Here is a 24,157-nt window from a genome sequence, read left to right on the forward strand (position 1 = left end):
GCTGTGATCATGATTTAAGGCATTTTGTTCAAAACGGAGCACTCGTGCAAACTTTGTGAAAAATTTGGGGCAAAGGTTCTGATTTGGCATCCAGGAAGTGTGTGTGCACAGTTTCGCTGCGATCAAGCCAAAGGTGTTGGAGATTAGCTGTTCACAGACGGACACACACACGGACGGACGGACAGGGGGCAAAACATACTCTCTCGCCATGCCTTTCGGCCTGGCGGAGACAATGATATGATGAGATGGTGTGTTTATGTTTGGAACACAGTTCTTATATGACGTGATCTAAGATTCTCAAATGGGGATTTCAACACAAAAAATAAAGCCACGAACCAGTGGAACAGCGCCCTCTAGTGGCAGTGACGTCAGACTTCGGTGCTCAGAAGCGCTGCCTGTAGGCGGTGCGGACACCGCAGCTATGGCTGCCTACAGGCAGCACGTCTGTGGATTCGTGTATAAAGACCCTTGTGTGTGTGTGTGTGTGTGTGTGTTCAGGTCAGGATAGAGCAGGTGATTGTGGCTGAGCCGGGCGCTGTGCTTCTCTATAAGCTCTCCAACTTGCTCAAGTTCTACCACCACACCATCAGGTACCCACCACCACCCCTTGAATCTAAAAGCTCTGTCTCTTTTCTGGGGGGTCTGTCTGTCACCATCATGAAATTATAGTCGATGATTCATTGTCAATACAAGTAACTGTGATTAAACAGTTTTCTGGAAAAAAAATAAAAATAATATATATATTTTTTTCAAAGATAATGAAAGATCTACAAGCTCATAGCGCACTATGAGCTTGTAGATCTACTATTTTTGAATAGCCAAACAATCTGCTATATATATATATATATATAGCTAAAATCTAAAATGACAGATACTTTACCGGTTTTAATGGGTTAATAGTTGTTTTGGCATTGAACTTCGAAAACACACTGTATGAATAGAAAAATATATTTCTGCTTGCTTTTCAGTCTTTGTAAACACACATTCCACTGGGCAGATCATGTGACAAATAACTTAAATATGCTCTTTTTTTTTATCCCACGATTTTGTAACCCCTATATTTCACCCAGTGCCAATGCCTAAGCGTGTAATCCTGGGCGCTACTCTCCCTCTGCCAGCCTGGGGAGAGCCCCGAACTCAGCTCATGCTTCCTTCAAGGCATGAGGAGTTAGCAGACCGCTTCTTATCACCTGACAGGTGGGAGTTTCCCCAGTAGGACGTAGCGCGTGGAAGGAACACGTTATTCCAACCAGTTCCTTTCCCCTCCATCAGGCGCCCAGGGGGAGGCAGTATAGTGACCAGGATTACTGCATGTTTTTTGTGAGGGTATCTATCTACCCTAGGGGACACGGGGAGAACATGCAAACTCCACACAGAAAGGCCCTTTCGCCAACCCCACCTAGGGTATGGGCACTGATGACCATAAATATGCATTTTTGATTGATTGAATACTTTATTAGTCACCACGTGTAAACGGCACGTGGTACGGTCAGACATTAAGGCTAAAAGGATAACACAAAGAAGTCCTGGGGAGTCGTTTCCATTGTGGTCCAACTGTTTGTATTCAATTCATCAACATAGCATACAAAAATTAACACAATAATGTCATGTCATCAACAAATACAAAACACAAAAGAGAAAGAGGAGAAATGACGGCAGTGAATCACACCTCCTTTCGACGGGAATTTACATTTACCTCCCCTTGTGGTCTCCTAATAGATGTTTTTTTCTGGCCAATTTGGAAAGAAACCATTGATTCACATCTTTCAATTGATGGTCAGGGCATTCCAGAATGCAAAGCCTATTACTGAAAGATTAAAGATATGACTGCCATTGATCTACAAGCTCAAAACGCGTCGCTTCGTGCTTTGAGCTTGCGGATCTGTTACTTTTGATACTTTTGTATAACGCTGTAGTATGATCAAGTAGGGCGTTAATTTCATCCAGTTTTTTACAGATGTATAATAATTCTGACGATTATGCAAAAATAAGTTGTGAGCTTATAGATCTGCTATTATTATTTTTTATAAAGTAACACATTTTAGCAGCACAAATCTTGTATGGGGATCCCTGGCACAACATATTTACAGAACGGTGTCCGCCGCCAAATACATATTAATTTGGGGGTCCTTGACATGAAAACATTTGAGAACCACTGATGTGTAAGGCATGGGTTCCCAAACTTTTCAGCCCACGACCCCAAAATAAGGCGGCCATTGACTCGCGACCCCACCTAAACCTGGAGGTAATTTATGCACATAAACTTGCACATTCGTTGCGCATTTGAAATGTATTAAAATGGTCAAATGTACTATTTGTAATCATTTTAGGTTGTATTTCATCCTTTTTTTTTTTTTTTTTCAAAATAATTTCGCGACCCCACCGTCAGTCTCCCGCGACCCCAAGTGGGGTCGCGACCCCGACTTTGGGAACCCTCTGTATAAGGTACGGTACTTACATGAAGCCCACTGACTGTAAACGTAACTGTGTGTGTCCACCAATGCAGTTCCATCATTGGGACCAGCGTGGCCTCATTGCTCATCACTATGGAGGAAATGCACATCCTCAGCAAGAAGATGTTCTTCAACAGCTTAAGCCTTCATGCAAGCAGACTCATGGACAAGGTACTGGAAAGCTCCCTTATGAATGCATTTTAGTAATTGTGTTTTTTATATTTGCATATTTAGCTGTTATTTTCTTTTATTGTGTTTTCCATCTCCTGCCCACACAACGGTCGTGATGTCCGACTGAGTTTATTCAAAAAAGAAGAGAGAGTACACTGTTGTGTTCTCCCAAACCAATTAAGCCCTAATTGCTTTGTACACCGTCAGTGTACTTCAGAATTTCCGGCTGTAGTGATGTGCCCAAAATAGGGATGCCAGGCCAGATATACCAGCGTATACCAGCGCATGATCTGCAGCCAGAGCAAGGGGGGTCTGGCCACTGGCCCCGATCAATAGCGCTACCAAGAATCTATTGCTTTAGCGAGGTGCAAATCGAATCCCAGGACCAGGAACACGGGCCCTCTCGTAATCATTCCTATTAAGACGGACAAAGGTAGCAGGAGGCCCGGTTCTCTGAGGGCAGCGAAATGAAAGTGTCTCTTCATTAGGGGGAAAAAGAAGGAAGAAAAAACAGAAGGCTATTCGCTCTCCTTAGTTGTTGGAGCCTGCATGTTTTGGTCTGACACAGCCCTCATTACAGGTAATTGTTAATGATTTGGATCTGTTATGAAGCGCTTTTGTCCGCCTGAAGGCTATAGATTACGTGGTTGGAGTGTTGGGTGTGTGCTGGCCCTCCCCCCTCCTGCCTCTTGTCCTCGCCCCCCCCCGTCCGTCCGTCCGTCCCCCCCTGTCCTTACGGATTAGGTAGCATAGAACCAGTGATTGTGCTTTCGCTGTCCAGTGCTCCAAAGACCCTGGAAAACTGATCCAAACGTGTCTGTTGAGTTGATACCAAATGATATTTATTCCCTGTTCCTATTGTCCGTCCCTTCAGCATACACAAAACATACAAACTTAAACAGAGCACTGTACCGCATACAGACCACCAGCCCTCAAGAACACAGTCGAAAAACTTGTTTGCCTCTGCCAATCAGCAACACCTGCCGCTTGATTAGGGGACCTTATTAAATACCCTGTCAACCTTGGCCTTGACCATGCCCTGCAGTGACGTCATCAAAGAGCAAAATAACAACCGCAATTATATGGCTCTTACAAATAGTGTATGTAAGGTATGTTCATGATGTTTAGATCATTAGCATCATTATGCAGGTGTGTACATGTTCTGTAGAACATTGGCATCATATGCAGGTATACATAACCTGCCGCCGTGAGGTACTAGCTGCTAGTACCTCTGTACCTCGGCACACTGTACCTGCTAGTAACTAGCAGGTACAGTGTGCCCACTCTAATGTGCTGCTCTTTAAAGGCAGCCAATTCATTATATGATGCTATTAACCCATTCCATCCGGGAACGCATACTGTGTCATTTGAGTTTTTTCCCAAATAGCAGATATACAAGCTCATAGCGCAGCACAGTGCTACAAGCTTGTAGATCTGCAATAACTTTTTTTTCAAAGATTTGAGTAAAAAAAAAGTATGTATATATATTCAAAGATTTGCACACATTTTCACGATTTTTCTTTTCCAAAAATAGCAGATCTACTATAAGCTCATAGCTTGTATATCTGCTATTTTTGAATAGCCAAAGAAATCTAAAGTGACACAGATATGTTCCTGGATTGAATGGGTTAATGATGATGAATCTGTCTGTTTTTAAAATGACAGATTATGTAATTGGACTGACTCTAATCTCTGCATGGATCTTTGCCTCTGCACGTTGACCTTCCTGTTCCTGCACACAGCTAAATCCAGAGTGTTAATGGCCCCGTTCTCGATGTCCCAATTTAATTAACGTCACCTGCGTGTTCAGCGCAAGTGCGTGGGTGGGTGCAAGAGTACGCTGGAGCTCCAGTGGTACGAATATGAGGAATGGGACACCGTTTTGTGACATCTTGTTACCTTGACGATGCCAGTTGCTTTTTGACCAATTAAGCGGTGGTCCCCATGCCTTTTCTGCATCAGGCCCCACTTGAAAGTCTCTATCTCTACATTGTAGATCAGCAATTTTTTGAAAAATCGTGAACATTTTGTGCAAATCTTTGAATATATATATTTTTTAAAGCGAACATTTGTAACTCAAATCTTTGCTTCTGGGGGTCCCTGGAACTAAATATGTTGAGATGGCCAAATACGTATCATTTTGGGTGGTCCTTGACGTGAAAACGTTTGAGCACCACTGATATTTACCAACATACTTTTTTCAGAAACCTGTTGGGATTTAGAAGACATTTGGAGATGCGTTCCCGGATTGAATGGGTTAACACGGCAGCCGAATGAGTTACACATTACATTACATTACATTACATTACAGTCATTTAGCAGACGCTTTTATCCAAAGCGACTTACAATAAGTGCATTCAACATAGGTAGGGAACGAAAACTACTAATCACCAGAAGTCTTAAGTGCATTTTCTGCAAAAACAAGCAACCAAGAGTATACCTAGCGCTAAGGTAAAAGTGCAATATATCAGCTACCTATTTCCTTAAACAGATGAGCCAAAATGGCAAAATCAAATGAGCAGGAGCTAAAGCAAATAAGTGTATCGACTAAACAAGATCCAATAAAACAATACAACAATAAAACAAGCGTTCGCACTACAACTAGTTAACAACAAGTAGGCCAGGCAAAGAGGAAGGGTAGTGTTTCCTGACACACCTGTACGGTTCCATTTGGTTCCTGACTATCAATCATTTAGCTGGGGACCCCTTGGAAACCGCCTCAAGGACCCCTGGGGGGGGGGGGGGGGTGGTCCCTGGACCCCCACTTCGAGAGCCACCGATGTATCCAAAATGCTTTCCAGTCATTGAGTTGGTTCACCCTTCCTGTACCTTGTCCTGTTTCTTGGTATAGGTGGAGCTTCCCCCTGCTGACCTGGGCCCTACAGGCTCCCTCACCCAGACCCTGTCCCTGCTCAGAGAGGTGCTGGCCTCCCACGACTCCTCCGTGGTTCCCCTTGACGCACGGCAAGCAGACTTTGCCCAGGTAAAGTCTCCCCACTCCTGCTCACGATGCTCACTCACTGGTCGATTTTAACTTGAAGGTGTAGAAATGGACCCTTAAGGGTGCATTCGAGCCCTTTTTATTATCCAAGTGCATCGCAACTTGGAAGATATTCTCTGGGAATTGTGCACTGTACATGCTCAGTTGTGTCTATTTATTTAACCCTTTAAGACCGGGACGCATCTCTGTGTCATTTTTACATTTCTTTGGCTATTCAAAAATAGCAGATACACAAGCTCGTAGCGCGGCACGAGCTTGTAGATCTGCTATTTTTTGAAAGATCGTGAAAACGTGTGCAAATCTTTTAATATATATCTATTTTTAAAGCAGACATTTTTAACTCAAATCTTTGCTTCTGAGGGATTCTACAAATGTCTTCTAAATCCTAACAGTTTTTTGAAAAAACTTTGCTATAAGTTGCTATAATATCAGTGGTTCTCAAACTTTTTCATGTCAAGATGTGTATTTGGCCGCGGACCCCCATCTCAAAATATGTTGTTCCAGGGAACTCCATGGAGCAAATATTTGAATTTCAAATGTTCGCTTTAAAATATATATATATTCAAATTTTCGAGATTTTTCAAAAAATAGTAGATCTACAAGCTCATAGCGCGGCACTCGGTGCCGCGCTATGAGCTTGTAGATCTACTATTTTTGAATAGCCCAAAGAAATCTTAAAATGACACGGATGCGTTCCCGGTCTTAATGGGTTAAAGTCATACTGTGTATCTTTTTCAATTAAACAAAAGTTATTTTGGTATAATTTTCACTGGCAAATCTTTCCACATTAAACGTTCCACATAATTCCCTTTCTCCGTGTCTCTGCACACGTTGCTGTCTCTCTCTGTCTCTCTCAGGTGTTGTCTTGCATCCTGGACCCTCTGCTACAGCTGTGCACCGTCTCAGCCAGCAACCTGGGCACGGCGGACATGGCCACCTACATGGTGAACTCGCTGTACGTGATGAAGACCACGCTGGCTCTCTTCGAGTTCACCGACAAGAGGCTGGAGATGCTGGAGTTCCAGGTAATAATGGCCCTTCTTGGCCAGACCCACGTTACATGTTTACGTCATGTATTTCCTGTTCTAAAGAAAGACCCTCAGAGTTTGTAAACGATGATGATGCTGCACATGCATTTTGGCAAAGTTTTGATGGGAAATGCGTGGGCACTTGAAAATCCTACATTTTCAAGTATAGGTAAGCCGCAAGTGATTTGCAAGAAGCAATTTGGAGATCCAAGTTATTTATGAGAAAATTAACCGCACCGATAAACTTCCTGAACCCTGTGCCTATGGTACAACATACTGGGTGGTTGATGTAACAAAATGACCTCCTCTTCCTTGGACAGATATACTGTTGGTTCTCAAAGTGGGGTCCCCAGCTAATAGATAGTTAGGAACCAAATTGACCGTTATGGGTCTGTAACTCAGAGAACGTACAAATGGAACCAAATGGACCCTAACGGGTCCATTTGGTTCCATTTGTACACTCTCAGAGTTAAATTAACATTGATTTTACAATATAAATTGGGGTCCCAGAGATAGAAATGCCAATAAATGGGGGTCCGTAGCCAAATGCATGTCAAACTGAGGGTCCTTGAAATTAAAATGGTCGAAAATCACTGCTAGAGCCGTAAATATCTTCTCTTATGGGGGTCCTTGGCATATTTTTTCAAATGGGGGTCCGCGGGCTAATAAGTGTCAATTTGGGGGTCCTTGACATGAAAAGGTTTGAGAACCACTGAGATATACAGTACATGTCGGCAGCAGTGTGAGAAACGTAGCATTCGGCCCCGGACGGCTAGGGTAGCAGTCCGGGCACCTAGCGTGTCGCGGGTTCGAATCCCGATCCCGACGACCTTTGCTGCGTTGGTAACACTTTCATCCTTACCAAGACCAGGGGTTTTGGGTTAGAATTACCCCAGCATCCGTTATTAGGAGCATTGTGGGCTTTTACAATAAGATAATTATTCCCATTCCCATTCACCGAGACCCATCGAAAACTCATCAGTGTCTAAATCTTTCATTGGAAAAGGGTCTCTTTTGTCCGTCAGTCTCAAAAGCACGACCACTTATCTATTCTCAGCACATCCAATATGTACAAAGGACCCTAGAAGCCCAATGGAAGTTCATTATCAATCAAACGAAACGCAGGAGCTTCTCCATTAGCCCATTCAATCCGGGAGCGCATCTCTGTCATTTTTAGATTTCTTTGGCTATTCCAAAAATAGCAGATCTACAAGCTCATAGCGCTACGAGCGCTACGAGCTTAGTTCTGCTATTTTTGAATTTGTGACTCAGATCTTTGCATCTGGGGGGGGGGGGGGGGGGGGAGGGGAGTCCGCGGCCATATACATATCATTTTGGGGGGTCCTTGACATGAAAACGTTTGAGCGCCACTGATATTATAGCAACCTAAGTTTCCTAAAAGTTTAAAAAAACTGTTAGGATTTAGAAGACATTTTGTAGAACCCCCCAGAAGCAAAGATTTGAGTTACAAATGTTCGCTTTAAAAAATATATATACAAAGATTTACACACATTTTCACGATTAAAACATTTCGCTTGTATATCTGTAATTTTTTGAATAGGCAGAGAAATCTTAAAATGACAGAGATGCTTTCCCGGTTTGAATTGGTTAGGCACAAGTGTTTTTGGCGCACAATGCTGCTGTGCTACTACTGCTGCTACCGGGGGGGGCACTGAACCGCGTCCCTCCACCTCTGTGCAAGGCTATAGTTTCAATGTAGGCTGATGATAGGTTCTTGGTTTACGTATGCATTAGTTATTATTAGTTTCTTGGTTTACTTATGTATTACTTTATTATTAGATTACTCTATTTATGCATTTGATTTATTATGTGTATTATGATGTATTATGATGTATTATCTTGTGTCCCTGCTTACTGTAAGTCGCTCTGGATTAAGAACGTCTGCTAAATGCCTAAACTGTAAACTGTAAACTCTTATACGGTAATAGTTTTTTATTTTTCATTTTTATTTCGTTTTAGTTTGTTTTTAATTAAAGAAAAATCTATTCAGTTAATTAGTTTTCAGAGCTGATTTGGTAGTTTTTTTTAATTTTTTTAATTTTAGAAAATGCTAATAGTTTGTGTTAGTTTCATATTTTTATACTTGGGAGTTATTTGTCAGGTGCAGGATTGAAAAGGTAAGTATTGTGTAATAAAAGCTTAACAAAGGATAGCATTTAAAAATGTATTCAGTTACAGATGAACCACCAACCAGCCACAAACGAAAACCAAGGGCATCGGCACACCCCTAGTAAACACACAATGCAGTTTCAGTTAGTTTTTTTGTATCTTTTTATTGTAGTTTTTATTTAGTTCAGTCAACGAAATAAATAATTCTATTTTAGTTTTCGTTATTTCGTTAGTTTTCGTTATACTATAATAACCTTGCCTCTGTGTTGCAGATCGAGGCCCACCTCGACACCATGGTCAATGAGCAGGCCTCTTATGTCCTGACCAGGGCTGGACTGAGCTACATCTACGGCTGTGTCCAGCAGCACAGCGCAGAGCCGGTAACACACACACGCGCGCACACACACACACACACACACACACACACACACACACACACACACACACACACACACACACACACACACACACACACACACACACACACACACACACACACACACACACACACAACACGTATGTTTGTAATACTATACTTGTGGAAGAAAGAAAAATCTTTTTAACCATAAAACATCCATTTTGTTTTGTGAGGACCAGGAAAATGTTACTCAAATATCTAGTGTTCAGCCTCAAATTATTATTATACTTGTGGGTACATTTAGCCGTATAGTAATACAAGTACACGTACACACAGACACACGCACGTGCAGCACTTGCATTGTTTGCTCGTGCTCACTCAAGTGCACGTATAAGAACTGTGCATTTAGTCTGTGCTCAGCGGTGCTCAGGTCCCCTAATGGTCTACTTTACTAGGTCAGCCAGAGCTGTTTACAAGGCTTTAGAATAGCTATTGCTATGGTTACCAGGGGCCAGGAGGCTTACATAAGAGATAGCTTTTCTGTCCAGGTTTCACTTGAGAGAGAAACATGGAGAGGTCAAATCTTTTTTTTTTTAAAGATGTATCACATTTTTGGGTCCATTAGATGATAATGTAACCACACATGCACTCCCACTGGCATGGTACCAACACCCACCTAGTCTCTCCTGTGTCTCTAGTCTCCTACGCTGTCCTCGTCTCAGCTTTCCTACTTTCTGTCTCTCCTACGCTGTCTTCTTCTCAGCTTTCCTACTGTCTGTCTCTCCTACGCTGTCTTCGTCTCAGCTTTCCTACTGTCTGTCTCTCCTACGCTGTCTTCTTCTCAGCTTTCCTACTGTCTGTCTCTCCTAGGCTGTCTTCGTCTCAGCTTTCCTACTGTCTGTCTCTCCTACACTGTCTCCCTCTCAGCTTTCCTACTGTCTGTCTCTCCTAGGCTGTCTTCGTCTCAGCTTTACTGCTGTCTGTCTCTCCTACGCTGTCTTCGTCTCAGCTTTCCTACTGTCTGTCTCTCCTAGGCTGTCTTCGTCTCAGCTTTACTGCTGTCTGTCTCTCCTACGCTGTCTTCGTCTCAGCTTTCCTACTATGTCTCCCTCTCACCTTTCCTACGGTCTATCGCTCTCCGCTTTCCTTCTGTCTTATCTTATTGTGATAGTTATATATATATATAAATTAGTATATACTGGTGACATTTTATTGATAAGTCTTAAGGAATCAACCAAATATACTGTATGTTCACAGAAGGAGGCACCAGAGGAAAGGCCGTATGTCAGTGTTCATCCTGCAGTCTTATTAGACCTTATCATGTGTGCAAAATTGACATTTTGGCCCAAGGGTGTTGCGAGAGGCCACAGCATGAGGTCCCTTAGCAAAGTGGGGTCAGGGGTCCTTGTGGGGGGGGGGGGGTCCTTCTGGTGTACCAGGGGGGTCCCCAGCTAAATTGGTTAATACAGCATCACAATAATTTTAACCACTTTAACCATATTTTATACTTTGGCTATTCAAAAGTAGCAGATATACAAGCTCATAGCGCGTCTCTTCGTGCTGCCCTATGAGCTTGTATATCTGCTTTTATTTTGCAGTGTGTGTGTGTGTGGGGGGGGGGGGTGGGGGTGGGGCCCGTGTGTGTGTGTGTGTGTGTATTTTTTTTTTAAAAAGCGATAATTTTTAACTAAAAACTTTGCTTCTGGAGGTCCCTGGCACAATACGTTTTCAGATGGGGGTCCGCGGCCAAAATACATATCAGTCTGGGGGTCCTTGACACAAAAAAGTTAGAGAACCACTGCCTTATCAGTCCCTCAAATGGCAAGGGTACCTATTTACGTTCGGATTAGGTTAGATAGGTTACATACTTTTTAGTGAGAAGTTGCTGCTTAAGTGAATAAGTTGCACCACATAGTCTACGTCTACGATGACACCATTTGTGTACACAAGCTGAGACTTTACGTGAGATTTGATCGTTGGCTACGCTCACGTCATATTGACAACAGATTGATAAATGCAGAGAATTGCGTTGAGATGACCCTACGACGTACACCCATTTTGTGGTCTGTCTGAGCAAGTTTGATAAATGAGGCCCGTTGTTTGGGACCAAAATGTTGGGCCGACCGACTGACATAGACCATCATTAGATGCCCCCCCCCCCACCCCCCACTGGCGGGGCTGAAAGCAACAGAAGTGGGTCCATGAACTGAAGAGGGCCATCACAGTCAGACCTAAACCCAATAGGAAACATCTGGGGGCTTATTTACTATGCCGCAAATTACCGCCGGGACCACATATGTCTGCATCGCCGCATGTTTTCAATTTAGCGGTTTATTTACTAAGACTGATGATGTAAATGAGCACAGCCGCAGTGAGTTAATGAATGCCGCTGCCGCTATTTCAGACACGTTTTGCCTCCAGTGAGGCTTTAGTTACTGCCTTGAAAACGTCTCGGCTCTCACCAAAGATCTGTGCCAGAAAACCCAGGAAGCAATCCATGGAGAAAGATGAGGAAGACATTTTTTTCATTCTGTAAAAAAATATTTTATCTTTATTATTATGTTTGTTCATGAACTTGGGCCATCGCCGAGTAGTCTACGTTGATTGTTGAATGATTCTGTCTGTGTTCTGCATGAATTCCAAAACAACAAAACACATTATGAGGGACAAGTGCATAATGAAATTAAATTAAATCATCCATTAGATAGATCTACGCGATTGGCATGCAAATGTGTTAAAACCGGGAAAGCATGTGTCATTTTAGATTTTAGCATTGGTTATTAAAAAATAGCAGATATACAAGCTCACAGCGTGTCACTTTGTGTCGCACTGCGAGCTTTTACATCTGCTATTTTTTTTTACATTTTTGAAAGATCTTGAAAGTTTTTAAGAACTACTGATTTAGAAGACATTTGTAGAATTGGCCTCAGGTCTTAATGGCATAATATACTCAGTAGATTATTAGCTAATAATTGTAACTTTTGTGCTCTGTGTGTGTATGTGTGCGTGTGCGTGTGTGTGTTGTACCATTGGTATGAGTGAAAACCATAGTTTTGTGGTTTACCATGTCAGCCCCTGAGCTCTGGGTCGTGTGGGGACACAGCGCGCCCAACACTGATTGCCGGCCATGACGATGCATTCTTACGCTCTGTTAGCGTCCTCCGTGACCTTATACAATATCTTTGTGTTTTTGAAGTTGTTTGTTTTTGGTTCTCTCTCGTCTGCATTGCCACATTGGCTGCCCTTAATTAGCATCTTGTCTAACAGCTCTATAGCTCTCAGAGCATGGCTGAGCAGTGTGCTGTGACCCATCTCGATCAGTGCAGAGAGAAGAAAAGAAGATCATTGTGTGAATGTAAAAGCCTGTGATCTTTTTTTTGCTTCAAGAGTGTGCAGTGTGTGGAGACGTGCATCAGGCTTTGTGGAGCGTCTAATACCATACAGGGGCAACTGGCGGCCCGGGGGCTACATGCGGCCCCCACCTTCACTTAATGCGGCCCTTAGGTTAATATCGGAATACTCACATATTGTTGATTTCGTCTGTTACAATTCCAAACATGCAAACATGACCCGCTTTAATTGCTTCAGTCTATATTAGTAGCTTAATGACTAGTATACAAATTCTATTGTCTTTTTTATGTCCAATGCATTTGTATTTAAGTTCATGAAGTTAACATAAGTATAAATAAATGCATTTAAAATTAAATAAAAATGTTACTTTTCAGGATTCTCATTCAAAAATAGCAAAAAGAAAAACAGGATTCCAATTCAAAAATAGCAAAAATAGCAGATCTACAGGCTCAAAACGCGCCGCGCTGCGACGCGTTTCTACCGTGGGCTGCCGAGTCAAACCCTATACTTACAGTAGTTGACTATAGTTGACTGGATTCTCAAGGGCTCTACTAGGCCCCCCCATCCCTGCAACACTAAATATCTTTGCTGAAAGTAGCAGATCTACAAGCTTACAACTCGTCGCAAATGGGGGGGGGGGGTTATTAATCATGTGGGGGAAATTCCTTTCTGCTGCCTTTTCGGCTGCTCAGAATCAGATGGTTATGATGAATTTCTATACTACGCAGTGATATGCAAGATTCATATTATGTATCTGAGTAAATACTCAGACACTGGTCAGACAGACTATAGACTAGTTAGTAGCTATATTAAAGGAGGAGTTCACCCAAAAAATGACTTATTTTCTATCAATTGCACACGCTATGAAGCCTTGAATCCTCTTTTTTGTTTTTGTCGCATTCCTAAGCTAATAATTTGATTCCTGTCTCCTACCGGCTAGTGTATCCGGTAGGAGACACAAAGTGTCTCCTACCGGAAATACACACGGTCATCAAATTATTGTCTTAGGAATGCCACAAAAACAAAAATAAATCCATGAAATCAAGGCTTCATGGGGTGTGTAATTGACAGAAAATAAGTCATTTTGTGGGTGAACTCCTCCTTTAAGGATGATGACACATAGATATCTGGAAGGGTCACAATGACCAGTTACTGGACACTTGTGCACTGGTCACTAAAGGTTATTTAAAATGAGATCCCCACGCCCTGAAATCATGATGACATTTAAGAAGACAGACAGATATACACTACTATGCAGGACGTCATACTATCAGCTTACAGGTTACTGGTATGAAAAACAAGAAATATGTACAATAAACAGTTCGAGGAGGGGGGGGGGGGGTTTAGGCTAAGACTTTGACAGGGGCCAGTTTGGAATTGCAGCCTCCTGAAGATGTTCTTTTAGGTCAGTTTTGAAAGAGAGTAGGGTTCTCTCATAGAGTAAAGGCACTCCTTTACACCTTCAGGTAGGGCATTCCACATTTTTGTTGCATAGCATGAGAAAGAGTTCTTTCCCTTTGTTTGTGCCAAATCTGTGTTGAACATGATAAAAAATGTTACTTTTCAGGATTCCCATTCAAAAATAGCAAAAAGAAAAACAGGATTCCAATTCAAAAATAGCAAAAATAGCAAAATAAAAAAAGTAGCAAAAATAGCAGATCTACAAGCTCAAAACGCGTCGCAGCGCGACGCTGCGACGCGTTTTGAGCTAGATCGGCTATTGTTGCTACTTTTGTGTGAGAAAGAATGGCGAAGTACGGCATTAATTTACGACAAAAAGTTTAAATATGGAGATAAGAGGTGTCTGCCTTCTGACAGTATATGCAATGTGGCCCTGTGGAGTGATAGTGGAAATATAGTGGCCCTCTCCATCATCAAAGTTGCCCACCCCTGGTCTATAGAGCGTCGCAGTTCCCGCCCACTTCCTGTTTTTTTTGGTGCCGGAAGAAAAAACTCAATGCATTTTTCCATTGACATTTCCAAAAATATTTATATCTATTAATTTAAGCCTCGAATCAAGCCATCATGACATGACATGAATCATGACCATAAACGTTTGATTCTGTGATTTCTTTTTGTTGAAAACGGCAAAACAAAGGGTATTTATTAAATATAGTATATCATATAATTAAATATAAAATAAAAAAAAATCACAGAAAAAAACGTTTTATGGTCATGATTCATGTCATCTCGTGATGGCTTGATTCGAGGCTTAAATTAATAGATATAAATATTTTTGGAAATGTCAATGGAAAAATGCATTGAGTTTTTTCTTCCGGCACCAAAAAAAACAGGAAGTGGGCGGGAACTGCGACGCTCTATACGAACACAATTGGCCGGGGGAGGGAAGCCGGGCGGGGGAGGGTGATATTTGTCGCTGCACGTACTCCTACGGGCAGGGGTCAGCGTCTGTCAGCACGGAGTGTTGGGCGGAAGGAGTTGGACGGAGGCTCTACGCTGTCCTCCCGGTAGGGGCTGCTCACTGGCAGGTGAGGTGAGCAAGAAAGTGTGGTGACTAGACGGCCCACTCGTTTTTTTTTGTACTTTTTTTTTTCTTGATTTATACAGCAGGACAGATGAGAGGGAGACGGTATAGGAGACGGAGACAGTAGGAAAGCTTAGAGGAAGACAGTGTAGGAGAGACAGAGAGTAGAGAAAGCTTAGAAGAGTTTGGCATAGGGCCCGAGGTCCTTCTACAGAGGCACCTCTGAGAGCATCCTGACCGGTTTCATGGCCTGGTATGAGAACTGTACTGCCCACAACAAAGATGGATAATAATTTATAAGTAGGAACCATACACACAGCACCGTCATACCATGACATTGCTGTTATAATGTTGCAGAACCAAAACAAAAAAGGAACAAAAAAGACTGTTGTGTACTCATACTTTAGCCTGGTAAACCCTCCCTCCGGAAATCTCATTTCCATTTGATTCCGAATCAAATGGAAATGAGATTTCCGGAGGGAGGGTTTACCAGGCTACTCATACTTAAGATGTAACAATAGAAATATTGGATCTTGAATCTTGAGGCAGATACTGTAGTAGGAAATCTGAGAGGTACACTGTAGTCTCAAATAAACTGGTGGGATTTTCCCCAGGCAGGCGTAGTTCCAGAGGCTAGCTTCTTAACCACTACACCGTTGACACACCAATTCCTTGTTTTTAGAGACCACACCAATTCCTTGTTTTTAGAGACCACACCAATTCCTTGTTTTTAGAGACCACTCTGTAATCAGAATCTCACCGTTTCAATTCCCGCAAGACCCAATTTGTGACCTTCAACGTCGATTCAGAAAACCCAACCTGCTCACTATAATTGGGTCATTCTGGCTTGCGAGTGTAGACTATTTTGTTCTTGCACAATTTCCTATGAAATTACTTGTGCAATTATATTGATTTGACCGGCACATGTCTTAAAGTGGTAAAATATTATCTACCGTGGGCTGCCAGTAATGATGGCTACTGTATTTATACTTTTAACGAGTCAAACCCTATACTTACAGTAGTTGACTATAGTTGACTGGATTCTCAAGGGCTCTACAAGGCCCCCCCATCCCTGCAACACTAAATATCTTTGCTGAAAGTAGCAGATCTACAAGCTTACAACTCGTCGCAAATGGGGGGGGGGGGGGTTATTAATCATGTGGGGGAAATTCCTTTCTGCTGCCTTTTCGGCTGCTCAGAATCAGATGGTTATGATGAATTTCTATACTACGCAGTGATATGCAAGATTCATATTATGTATCTGAGTAAATACTCAGACACTGGTCAGACAGACTACAGACTAGTTAGTAGCTATATTAAGGATGATGACACATAGATATCTGGAAGGGTCACAATGACCAGTTACTGGACACTTGTGTACTGGTCACTAAAGGTTATTTAAAATGAGATCCCCACGCACTGAAATCATGATGACATTTAAGAAGACCGACAGATATACACTACTATGCAGGATGTCATACAATCAGCTTACAGGTTACTGGTATGAAAAACAAGAAATATGTACAATAAACAGTTCGAGGAGGGGGGGGGGTTAGGCTAAGACTTTGACAGGGGCCAGTTTGGAATTGCAGCCTCCTGAAGATGTTCTTTTAGGTCAGTTTTGAAAGAGAGTAGGGTTCTCATAGAGTAAAGGCACTCCTTTTACACCTTTAGGTAGGGCATTCCACATTTTTGTTGCATAGCATGAGAAAGAGTTCTTTCCCTTGTTTGTGCCAAATCTGTGTTGAACATGATCAGTGGAGCTGGCCTCTGGTGTTGTGATTGTGGACAAGTTGCCATCCAACCCTAGCAAAATGAGCAGGGGTTAGATGGGTCGTATGTTTGAGGCCAAGAAGTAGCCTTACCACCAGAGCTCTTTGTTCCTCTTTGTTTCCAGGGTCCACTCTCCAACCTCCCCAGCATGGACACCGCCTCTCTGAAAACAGCCATGGTAAGCTCTTTACCTGGTGCGCTCTTGCCTCGCCTTATGTAGGCAGCTGACCCCTTTAACTTTTTTTAACTCTTTCACTGCCAGACTTATTTCTGGCTGCGTGCACCCACTGCCAGCGATTTTTCCGATTTTTTTACCTTTTGAAGTAGTCACAGAATATTTATCTCCAGCATGATCGATCGAAATGTCATCGCGACCTCCCCGTTCGCTTTTATGCGCCTTTGAAAACAACATGTCTCGGCCAAAAATACATAGTAAAAAGAAAAGTACACAGGAGCCGAGATACAGGACTTCTTTTTTTTTGTTACGATATTTTTGGGGGCTTTTATGCCTTTATTTGGACAGGACAGTAGGCTGACAGGAAATGGGGAGACAGATGGGGGGTGAGACATACAGCAAAGGTCGTCGGGAACGGGAGTTGAACCCGCGACACGCTGTCATGCTAGATTACCAGTTTATGTGGTATGCGCCTGGACCGCCAGGCCAGCGGACGCCCCGAGATACAGGATTTTTAAGTAATAATTTAACCAGGAAGTGAATGGAGCAGCAAATCTTCGGATCACGATATCTTGGGTTCTGTGTGAGATTTTTTTTTTTTTTTAAATACGTTTTTTACGTCGTTGGCAGTATTGGTAATCGGAAAAAAAATATTTTTTTACGTCAGTGGCAGTGAATGAGTTAATATGGTATATCGATTATTATAAAAGAAAAATGACATTTGTTTTGCATTCCGAATCGAACGAACAAATCGACAAGAACAAATTCTAATTGTGAAAAAAGCCGATCTACATGAGCCTGTTGATCTACCGTCTTCACTATTTAAAAAGGCAAAAAGTTTAAATAATTGGGATATTGATTTGAAGTCTCATCGTGCAGCCCTGCCTTTTTACCCTGATTTCACCACTTGACCGGCCTGCCCTCTGTATGTGTTGCCACATCATGCGTAACGGTGTCTCTAGCTCAGTGGTGGAAAAAGTACTCAAATGTTTTATTTAAGTAAAAAGTATCAATACTGCAATGTAGAAATACTCTGTTACAAGTAAAAGTCCAGAATTAAAAATGTACTTGAGTAAAAGTACAAAAGTTTTGTATCATAAGTACCAAAAGTACAAAAGTACAAAAGTACACAGTCATTTTGTGCAGAATATTCCATTTCACAACTTCAAAATGTATAAAAGATCTTTTGAAAAAGCCGATCTTCACAATGCGATCGCGACGCATTGTGAGCTTGTAAGTGGTTAATGTTTAGTAATAATCCCAAACTACAAAGTAACTAGTAACAAAAGTTTTCAAATAATTGTAGTGGAGTAAAAGTACAATACTTTCCTCAGATATGTAGTGGAGAAGAAGTAAAAGTATTGAACATTGGAAAAACTCCACTAAAGTAAAAAATACCTCCAAAATTGCAGTGCAGTACTTGAGTAAATGTACTTGGTTACTTTACACCACTGCTCTAGCTTCCAGCTGATGGCTGTACTGTGCCTTGGTTCTCATCTCTCAGGTGCAGTTTGACAGGTACTTGTCATCTCCAGACACCCTGGTGATGCCGCAGCTCAACTTCCTGCTCAGTGCAGCTATCAAGTGAGTTCCACTTCATTTATGTTAACAATTTAACCACATCCTTCACCAGAATTCTACAGATGCCTTCTTCTGAACCAGTAGTTCTCAAACGTTCACGATTCTTGAAAGAATGTTTGATATACAAGCTGTGAGCTTGTATATGCAAAAATTGAAATTGACAGATGCTTTCCTGTGCTTTTAATGGGTTAAAGGTAGGGTAAGTGATTTGCTTTGGTTAAAATAAGTGTTAAATAGCTCTATATTCTGATAGTACTCATTGCTATAGAGTGTTTGTTCAGTAAAAGGAGTCTCCTTGTCTCTCCAGCTCTTTATAAAACAGAACATGCATTTTCGTTTCAGTTTCAGTTTCATTTCCAATTTTATCCAATCAGGATAGAGAACTCAATCACGATATAGATTAAACAAGTGAAATTGGAAGTGATGACACTAAGAAATGAGCAGGCAAAATTGGAACTGGAACACTATAAAAATGAAGCTTAAAAATGGGTACTTTCTCCTGATTGGCTGAGATTTTGACACCTACCGGGAAATGTATTTTCTGTTTATCAAAGAGCTGGAGAGACGGAGAGACTCCTGTTACTGAACAAACACTCTATAGCAATTATTACTATTAGAATATAGTGCTTTAACCTTTTAACAAAATCATTTTTGTTTTAACCCAAAAATATCACTTACCCTACCTTTAATTACGCCCCTTAAAAGTCTTGCACAGGAAGCTTATCACGTGTTTGTCATTTCCCTTCACAACATTTATTTTTTAATTTATTTGTTACAATGCTGGTTGTTTAGTTTGTTTATTTTGCTCTGTTCCCGTCTGCCCGAAATAATGCAATTCTAACTAAATATATACTTTTAAATGAATTGTGCAGCACTGGCTAATGTGGCTGTTGAAGAAAACGTGCATCTAGGTAATATTGTGAAAGAGGCTAAATGAGCGTAAATATTCAGGTATTGAACGTTGCAATGTCCAGGCTCCATTAGGTCCCTACATGTTGTGCTCAGTGTTGTCATGTCCACTGGCACTTATTATAAGCGACTTTGGGCTTGTTTTCCTGCAAAGGCTGTATTGTGTGAGTCACATTTTTACTGGGAAGGGCAACTTTGCTGCAGGAGCACTCAGGTTAATGCTCTCTATTAATGGACACATTGCCAGCGCTGATGACCCGTTTTCCCTGAACCTCCCCATCTGTAAAACTTCATTCTATTCTCTCTCTCTCTCTCTCTCTCTCTCTCTCTCTCTCTCTCTCTCTCTCTCTCTCTCTCTCTCTCTCTCTCTCTCTCTCTCTCTCTCTCTCTCTCTCTCTTTCTCCCCCCTCTCTCGCCGCTCCTTGGTGATAGATACACGGAAAAAACTAACCAAACCGTAATTGAGATCTCGTTTCAGACCCAACTGTCCACGTTGCATTCATTGTCAGGAAGGCGTTTTCTTTCAGTAATGCACTAGAGACAGGTCGGCCCTCTGTGGGCCAATTAAAACAATGGATCTCCGGAGAATTTCCTTTAAACCTGTTTTTCAACATTACCGGCTGACTAAGTGCCCCCCCCCCCCCCACCCCACCCCAGGTCCTCAGATATTCCTATGCAGAGACCCGTCCCATGATGTTAGGCCAAGCTTTGAGACGTATAGGAAGACGATGTGAAGCTTTTGGTTAGGATGCAGTGTAGGGTGAGAATGAACCCTCTCGAAAACGAGATGACACATCTCAAGGGGTTATCCTTCTAATAAAGGTACTATATATACCGTGAAACCAATGTCCCCCACTGATTTACACCTCTACAGCAGTCATGTGACAAATACATCTGATTCATAGTACAGTATCTGTCATCACAGGAAGTGATCCCTTAATTTGAAAAAAAATTAAAACCCTATTAGGGTTTTGCTGTTTGAGCACCTGTCATCTGCATGGATTAAAGTTCTCAGTCGTCATGACTGATTTCAGTCATTTGGATTCTTCTATGGCAGCATGTTATGCAGCAAGCAGTTATTATTTTAAGAGCATTTTAAGTGGTCAAACTAGCAATATGCTCAGAAGCATGTTCCATAAAACCCTAATGGTCTTGGATATTTCATAAAAGCACAGGTTAAAGCCTCAATCGGTGATTTATTCACCTGGTTTGCAGCATGTAGAACAGCAGGAGCAATATTACTAAAACACCCTAACCCTAATTGTACATATTGTGTTCATTTTCAGGAAACAGCGCTCGTGGTGTTTCACAAATCGCACATTAGGACTTGGCCATTAAAAGAAAATTCAGCCGTGAGATTTCATTTAGCTGTAATCCATGCATGTGAAGTGTATCCATAGATGGCAGTGTGTACCACCACACAGTGCTGCTCCTTGCTTTGGTACAGCAGATGGGGGTGGGGGTGGCAATGCAATGGTCTGTGCAAAAAAAGAAAAACGATCTAGTGACTAGTGAGAACAAATTCTTACAGTTGCGTCTCACAGTTATTTTCAACTCTTGCTTGGTGAGTAATCCTGGGAAAGTGTTTATAGCTCTGTGACTTGGACTCCAAAAAGTCAAGCAGGGAAAACTCAATGTGCTTCACAGAAAATGTGTACCAACATACAGTAGAACAATACTGCACACTTTCACACAGATGAAAGAACCTGCAAATGTGTGTGATTATAGGGAAGTGGTTCTCAAAGTGGATTCCAAGGACTCTCTGGGTTCCTTTAGTGGGGTCTAAATGGTTCCATTTCTATACTGTCAGAATTAAGGGAAGTTAAAATTTGATAACCATTGATATAGGGGGATGAAGATGTTTGTTTCATTATACAAATAAAGATACAGGGCCATGGATAAGACTGGGATATACACATCCTCTATGATACAGGATAAGGGTCTCGCTTCATTCATTGCTATTGTTGTTTTTTTGTCTTGATAATTGTACTAAATATTGTTTTCTTTGGTTTGCACCTTTTAACTACATAAATCCTGGCGACCCTGTGTTGGGCGCGTCATTATGGGCGAAAATGCTCCAAAATAGCCTAGGCCTGCTTGATAATTTATACTCTGTCATATGCCGGTGTCATGCAGCGAAAATAGCCGACCTACAAGCTCAGAACGCATCACGATGTAATGTTTTGTGAGCTTGTAGATTGTCTTACACACACAACACTGTTGTACGCCCAAGTAGCAATCCAAATCTTTATTGTCACTCTTAGTCGCAGCATTACAGGTGTAAAACAGTGGGTGAAATTCTTTTGTTTGTGTGCAAGCTCTCAACATTGCAGTTACAGGAAGTGCTAGGATAGAGAAAGAGATGAGAAGAAAGGAACACAGATCACACAGAGCAAAAATAACAGGAAGGCACACCGTTCAAATCAAATAATACAAAGAACAGTATGCATACGGTGCATGATTATACTTAAGTGGTTAATACAAATGTTGCCGCCGAACATGCCGTACGAGGCCCCACACCCACCCATCCTTCAAAGCTCCCCTCAAAACCTGCCTCTTCAAAAGAGCTTAGAAAAGCACTACAGTATATCATTCTGAGGTATTATTATTGTTGTTATTATTAATGGTACCTTTCATACACAAAATGCAACTCAAAGTGCTTTACACAAAAAAGAACGGTCATAAAAGCATAAAAAAACACAAATGAGCAGAAAGCTATGAGAGCAGGGGGACACATAAAAAAAGCTATGAAATTAATCATTGAGATAATAAGCGAGTCTTCTCAGTGGTAGTAGTAGTAGTATTACGTCTCTGTCGGTTGGAAACCTCCATACAGTATGTTCAAAACGGTTTCTTTTCAGGATTCAAATTCAAACGCATCAAACGTAGCAGATCATCAAGCTCAAAACGTGACGCTTCGCGCCGCGTTTTGAGCTTGCAGATCTGCTACTTTTGATGCGTTTGTGTGACGTTGTAGGATGATCAAGTAGGGCATTAATTTACGAAAAAACACAAAAAGTTAGAATATGGAGATAGGAGGTTTCAGCAGCGATTAGTATTATTATCATTATGATGTGGTATGACTTTGCAGGGAGCAGATCTTCCGGAGGTCCACAGAGCTGTCTTATCAGTATTAGTAGCAGTGGTGGAAAGTAACTAAGTACATTTACTCAAGTACTGTACTTTAGTACAATTTTGAGGTATTTTTACTTTACTGGAGTATTTCCAATTGTCAATACTTTTACTTCTACTCCACTACATCGCAGAGGCAAATATTGTACTTTTACTCCACTACAATTATTTGAAAACTTTAGTTACGAGTTACTTTGCAGATATAAATCATTATATTATAAAACATACATTAACCGCTTTAGCCCTATTTTATACATTAGGCTATTTGAAAATAGCCGATCTACAAGCTCACAATGCAACGCGCTGTGAGCTTGTAGATCTGCTATTCTCAAACATTTTAGTACTTTTACTTTTGGTTCTTTAAGCATATTTAGATGCCAAGACTTTTGTACTTTTACTCAAGTAACATATTGATCACCGGCCTTTACTTGTAACGGAGAATTTTTATATTGTGATATTGCTACTTTTACTTAAACCCATTAATACCTGGAACGCATCTGTGTCACTTTAGATTTCTATGGCTATTCAAAAATAGCAGATATACAAGCTCGTAGCGCGGCACCGAGTGCCGCGCTACGAGCTTGTAGATCTGCTATTTTTGAAAAATCTTGAAAAAAAATGTTTAAGATTTTTTTTCAAAAAACTCTTAGGATTTAGTTTTTTTTAAAGAATCGCCTCAGGTCTTAAAGGGTTAAGTAAAACATTTGAGTACTTCTTCCACCACTGAGTAGTAGTAGTAGTAGTAGTAGTAAACGATGTGGTGTGACTTTGCAGGGAGCAGATCTTCCGGCAGTCCACAGAGCTGGTGTGCAGGGCGTATGCAGATGTGTACAAGGCTGTGACCACCCCCGACAACGGATACAAGGACACGGACAACCTGGTCCCCAGGTCCCCACAGCAGGTTCAGTCCCTGCTGTCCTGAGAGACATCATCATCATCACACTGCAAACATCCTGACTGTTCATTTAACACTTCAACCGGTGGTTCTCCTTCTTTTTTTTGTTGAGAAACACTGTTGTACATAAGACCTCCACACCGGCAAATTATCTGTAATTCATTTGCCTTATCTCACACATTGAAAACACTAGGCCTGGTCTGTCCCAAGGCTTAGGAAAAAGTGGCATGTAAAATATTTGTATAACAACATGAATGTACATATAAAAAAAAGGAAAAACAAACTATTATTTGGTTCTTTGGGAGATATTTTGTAGGGACATAGAACCCCTGTGTCTGGCTTCTCTTCAACTTGTCACTCTTTCCGGTTCTTTGTCTAATTTCATAGGTGGCCTCAAAAAAGGATCTATGTAGATTCTACATAGATCCTTTTTTGGAGAATGGTTCTAGAATCTACATATACATAGAACCATTTATAAGGCTGCTCTTATTTATAGCACCAAAAGTCTCCTTAGAGACCCTTAAATGTTCTGTGTGGATTCTGTATGGCTACATATTGGTCCAGGAGTACAGTATAGAGTTCTCAAATTCTGCCCGAACCCGACCCTACCCCGACCGACCCGACATTTTCGGCCCCGTCCGGGACGAAAATGTAGGCTAAAAAATATTTTTTTTAAAATTATATTACCCCCCAAAAATAAATTTCAACTGCCCCT

General features: G+C 41.5%; 1 protein-coding gene across 1 annotated transcript in view; it reads left to right on the forward strand.

The window, feature by feature from the left end:
- cog6 (component of oligomeric golgi complex 6) overlaps positions 1–23,721 on the forward strand; it is a 55,710-nt gene extending 31,989 nt beyond the window's left edge. The window contains exons 12-19 of the mRNA XM_080427929.1: positions 499–590; positions 2,507–2,624; positions 5,476–5,607; positions 6,483–6,650; positions 9,056–9,163; positions 16,875–16,928; positions 18,430–18,509; positions 23,322–23,721. Of these exons, the coding sequence (XP_080284055.1) occupies positions 499–590; positions 2,507–2,624; positions 5,476–5,607; positions 6,483–6,650; positions 9,056–9,163; positions 16,875–16,928; positions 18,430–18,509; positions 23,322–23,469 (900 nt within the window). The 3' untranslated portion in view covers positions 23,470–23,721. The remainder of the gene's footprint in view (positions 1–498; positions 591–2,506; positions 2,625–5,475; positions 5,608–6,482; positions 6,651–9,055; positions 9,164–16,874; positions 16,929–18,429; positions 18,510–23,321) is intronic.
- Positions 23,722–24,157: the final 436 nt, after the last annotated feature.

Source organism: Gymnoscopelus braueri (assembly GCF_963280865.1).
Source record: "Gymnoscopelus braueri genome assembly, chromosome: 5".
Taxonomy (NCBI): domain Eukaryota; kingdom Metazoa; phylum Chordata; class Actinopteri; order Myctophiformes; family Myctophidae; genus Gymnoscopelus; species Gymnoscopelus braueri.